The 4,849-nt window shown below is 39.8% G+C and overlaps 1 protein-coding gene across 1 annotated transcript; it reads right to left on the bottom strand.

Annotated features, from left to right (window-relative positions):
* Positions 1 to 3,389: 3,389 nt before the first annotated feature.
* LOC107494826 (uncharacterized) lies at positions 3,390 to 4,313 on the bottom strand. The gene is made up of 2 exons (XM_016115862.1): positions 3,936 to 4,313; positions 3,390 to 3,827 (listed from the first exon to the last, which is right to left on the bottom strand). The coding sequence occupies exons 1-2, from the start codon at positions 4,311 to 4,313 to the stop codon at positions 3,390 to 3,392; spliced, it is 816 nt and encodes a 271-aa protein (XP_015971348.1).
* Between the last annotated feature and the right edge of the window lie 536 nt (positions 4,314 to 4,849).

Below are 4,849 nucleotides of genomic sequence, written 5' to 3'. Positions count from 1 at the left end.
ACACTCCTTAGGATTTACTAACTCAAGCCTCTCTCCTTAACACATTCAATCACAGCATATAACTTGAAGTTCTATTTGGATAGTGGTTTTCAACACCTCTTTGGGTTACTAAATGTTCTGTCATAAGGCTACTCTTGATGATGGGTTTTCAATCGATAATCCCGAGTTAGGTAACTTAAGTTACCGGGTGATAAAGCATCCCTCAGATTTACTTACCCAAGTATGTCCCTTAACACAAACACCACAGACACATACCCAAAATTCTGTCATTGATGCCTAGCCTTTCAATCTTTGTTCTTCTCTTTGTTTCTATTCTCTTCTTTTGCTCTTATTTTTATCTTCTATGTATTAATTCATTGTCAAGGATCTTTGTACTTCTAATTTCTAGAGTCTTATTGCCCTCAACCAACTAGTCTTATGTGAGCAAGCATCTTATCCCCTTTTAAATCTCTTGAGCCATGATTTATTCACAATGACAACATATATACCGCCACTTTCATAGGACCTACTTATTCCTCCTAAGCTATACTTCTCTTTGTTTTTGTTCATAACAACCCCTTTATTCAGTTAAACAAGACTTAAGACAAGCATACATTCCAAGCATGTAAGTGATACATAAAGCAAACATCAAATATGAAAGTGCATATTATGCGAACAAAAGGGAAACTTAGAAGGCATATCATATCTCAGACATACATCTTCTTTATTCATTAAAGCAATAAAAAAGAACTTCACCACCTTTAAGCTTTGTGTCCCTTTTCTTTGCTTGATTCTCATTGCTTTCCTTTACTCTTGGGATCCTCCTTCTTCTTCTTTCTTGCCTCTTCTTGTTGTTTTGGCAGGACTTCCTCTGCTATCCATATTCCTGTGCTTATCATCTTATTTCTCAACCTTTGATCATTGAATTTCACCCTTGCAATCTCTTGTTCCTCTAATTCCTTGTGAGCTTCTCCAAATGTCTTGATTTGTGGGTTCAACACTGGCAGTGTTCCACAGACATAATTGAGTTTTTCTTGAGTGCACATATCATACTCAACCATATTTCTATGTCTTGCCTCCCTGAACATTCTGTACTCACTTTGTGTCTTGTAGAAGGCACTTTGCCATTTGTCCATCTCTTGGAGAAACTCCCTTTATTGAGCCTGCTCTTGCATTACTACACCCTACTCATGGATTTTTCATATTCAGCAGCTGAGTTGTTGATGGCTTCATATATTTTGGCATATTGCTCCTTTTGTTGCTCCATCATATAAGTTTGAAACTCTCTTTATTGGTCCATCCACTGAGCTTAAACTCCTCTTTGCTGATCCATCATTTGCCAGAGGTCTCTTTGTTGTTGAGCTTGTTCCTCTTGACTTTGTTGAATTTGCGAGTACTGTTGGGTGATTCCCTCTAATGCATTTTGAAGTTGGTTCATGTTTAGAGCATTTGGCTCTTCTGCTTCTTCTTGCTCTTCCTCTTGTATTGCCTCCCTTCTTCTCCTTCTTCTTTGTGGCCTCCTCTCCAATTGGGTTGTAGTGACATACTCCATTCTTTCCTTAGTGATAGGCTTCCCAATGGACACTATGTCTGTATCTTCAAATTCATCAAGTGGCACCCCAGCCTCTTCACATAGGCGAAGAATAGTACTTGGATGCCCTAGCCAACTATCATGCTTGACCTTTTCAGCTGTGTCAATGATGCTTTTGGCTATAATTTCTCCAGCATTAACCTCCCTTCCTTTCATGATACAATGAATCATTACAACTCTGTTCACTGTTACTTCGGAGTTGTTTGAAGTAGGGAGTAGTGATCTCCTCACTATGTCATGCCATCCTTTTGTCTCAGGTATGAGATCACCTCTTCTAAGTTTGACTGGGAGTCCGTGTGAATCTCTCACCCAATCATTGCCTACTACGCACAAATCACTTAATATGTCCTCACATCTTGTGTCATTTTTGACCCTTTCCTCATAGCTGGGTTGTTTGAACCGTTTAGGCTTGATTTTTAACAGCCTATTGATCAAGCTTGGGCTGAAATCAACCTCCACTCCCCTTACAAAACTCTTGTAAAGTTCTTCATGCTCACTATTTGAGGTGGATCATAGAGGAGTTTCCACTTTCTTTTCTGAATCTCTTTTTGTATCTCAGTGTATTCTTCCCCTTTTATCTTGAAAGGTATCTCTGGGATAACATCCTTGTTTATCATCCACCCAAAGAAAGTGCGCTCATTGTGTTTGGACTTGAATCTTCTTTCATCAAATGTGGGTTGTTCCACAGGTTGCTTGTTCTTTCCCTTCTTAGCTCTTGATGATGAGGCCATTGAGTTTCAAATGAAAAGGTTGAATCTCCCAACACCAAACTTAGGGGGATGCTTCTCCTCAAGCATACAAGGAAAATCTATGAGTGAAGCTTAGGATAAACGATTTAGAGGATGAGATGTAAGAGAACGGGAGTGATTGTGAAGAAGGGTGAATAAAGAGGAAGTATGCATGGTTAGGACAAGGGAATGGTGATGAATGAAGTAGAGGTGTGTGATTAAGAAAGGAGAATGCGTGTTGTTTAGTAACTCTAAGGCAGAGGCTTGAGTTTGTGAAGCAAAGCTAGTGAGGGAATTGAGTTCGGCTTGGTGGGATTTTGGATGGTGAGGATTGATTGAGTGTGGTGGGAATGAATGACTTATATGTAGGAGTGAAGAGATAGCAAGGATTGATGGTTGTTATGGTTGGTTGGGGTGATATTTATGGTAGAGGTCTGGTCTTGATAGTTCGATCATGGCATGGGGAGCATGAATCTTCTAGCTAGTGCATGTCAAGGTGCTCTTCCCAATGCACAAGACCCAAGGCATATGTGACTCCTCTTTTCTTGTGTGTGTCCGAGATTCCCTAGCCTTTAGATTCCCCCTATCACTTCTTCCTTCAACTTTTCATGCAACAAGAAGACAAAAGCTTCAAATTCCTTTCCAGTGTTGATGGCGGGAAATAGGGTGAACTATACTACAACTAGAATGAACTATGTTTCAAAAGTCATAAAGAAAAGTAATTTTCGGTTGCCTTCTTGTGCCTAAAGTGAATGAATCTAAATGTAGCCTGAAATTCAGCATGTGTGTAGCTTATGTGGACACTAAACTTAGTTTGTGACTATATGTTGAAGAATAAATAAATTGGCTCACTTTGATAGACTTAATTCATGCTCATATACTGATACGCTATACTAGAGTGCCTATATTCACACCAAATTTGGTGTCCATCATAGGTTACATGCAAAATTGATTTTTGTTCCTTTATGTGCATATGAATCATCCATTTATTTCTAACTAATAAAGTAGAAACTAAAAGAGATACTATACATGGGTTGCCTCCCATGAAGCGCTTGTTTATCGTCCTTAGCTTGACGTTGCAACTTCTTTGCTCATGTCAGCATATGTACACTTTCTTCCTTGATCCATGGACCACCAAGGTAGAGCTTTACCCTATGACCATTAACTGTGAATGTTTCTTTTGAGGATTCATCAAGTAGTTCTAAGTAACCATGAGGAGATACTCTGGTGATGGTATATGGGCCAGTCCACTTGGATCTAAGCTTCCCAGGAAAAATCTTAAATCTTGAATTGAAAAGTAAAACTCTTTGGCCTGGTTCAAATGTCCTGGGTGCAATCCTCTTGTCATGCCACTTCTTTGCTATTTCCTTGTATATTCTAGCATTCTCATATGCCTCAAGTCTGAACTCTTCTAACTCATTGAGCTGCAATAATCTCTTCTCTCCGGCTGCATGAGCATCCAGATTAAGGAGTTTTGTATCAAAGAAAGCTTTATGTTCAAGCTCTACAGGAAGATGGCAGGCTTTACCCTACACTAGTTGGAAAAGAGACCTCCCTATAGGGGTTTTAAATGCCGTTCTGTATGCCCAAAGTGCATCATCCAGTTTCATTGCCTAGTCTTTTCTTGTTGCTCCCACAATTTTCTCCAAAATTCTTTTTAGCTCTCTGTTTGCAAGCTCATCTTGGCCATTTGTCTGTGGGTGGTAAGGTGTAGCCACCTTATTAGTCACTCCATATTTATGAAGGAGAGTGTTCAGATGTTTGTTGCAGAAATGGCTCCCACCATCACTTATAAGTCCTTTTGGTACTCCAAACCTAGTGAAGATGTTCCTTCTTAGAAACTGCAGAACCACATTAGCATCACATGTAGTGGTGGCTATTGTCTCCACCCATTTTGAAACATATTCTACTGCCACCAGGTTGTATTTGAATATGTAGGATGGAGGGAAAGTGCCCATGAAGTCAATCCCCCATATGTCAAATAGTTCCACTTCCAAAATGAACTTCTGGAGCATCTCATTCTTCTTTGTCAGACCTCCTATTCTTTGGCATTCATTGCATTGGCTTACAAATTCTCTAGCATCCTTGAAGATAGAGGGCCAGTAAAATCCACTTTGGAGGACCTTTGCAGCAGTCCTTTCAGCTCCAAAATGGCCACGTTAGCTTGAATTGTGATAATGCCATAGTATGTCCTTCATTTCAACCTCTAGCACACATCTTTTAATCATTCCATCCGGACATCTTTTGAATAGAAAGGGCTCATCCCACAAGAACAACTTAGCCTCATTTAGCAACTTCTTAACTTGTTGCTTTGTGTACTCTTGTGGAATACTCCTTCATGCTTTGTAGTAGGCCATGTCCGCAAACCAAGGAGCTTGTTGAATTTGCAAGAGGTGCTCATCTGGAAAACTTTCATTCACTGGTTGGGAGGTGTCTTGACTTGTCCCTTGTGGCAGCCTTAATAAGTGATCAGCAGCCTGATTCTCGCATTTTTTTGTCCTTTATCTCAATGTCAAACTCTTGTAGGAGTTGTATCCATCTAATTAGCCTT

The sequence above is a fragment of the Arachis duranensis genome, chromosome 1 (assembly GCF_000817695.3).
Source record: "Arachis duranensis cultivar V14167 chromosome 1, aradu.V14167.gnm2.J7QH, whole genome shotgun sequence".
Classification (NCBI taxonomy): domain Eukaryota; kingdom Viridiplantae; phylum Streptophyta; class Magnoliopsida; order Fabales; family Fabaceae; genus Arachis; species Arachis duranensis.
This window is presented reverse-complemented; position numbering and strand designations above follow the sequence as displayed.

Bases quoted from the DNA above. Each gene is read 5' to 3' on its own strand.
- LOC107494826 (XM_016115862.1), bottom strand. From the start codon at position 4,313: ATGCTCCAGAAGTTCATTTTGGAAGTGGAACTATTTGACATATGGGGG. The intron at 3,828-3,935 runs GTGGGAGCAACA...CAACTAGTGTAG, and splicing joins AAAGAATTTTGGAGAAAATT to GGTAAAGCCTGCCATCTTCC.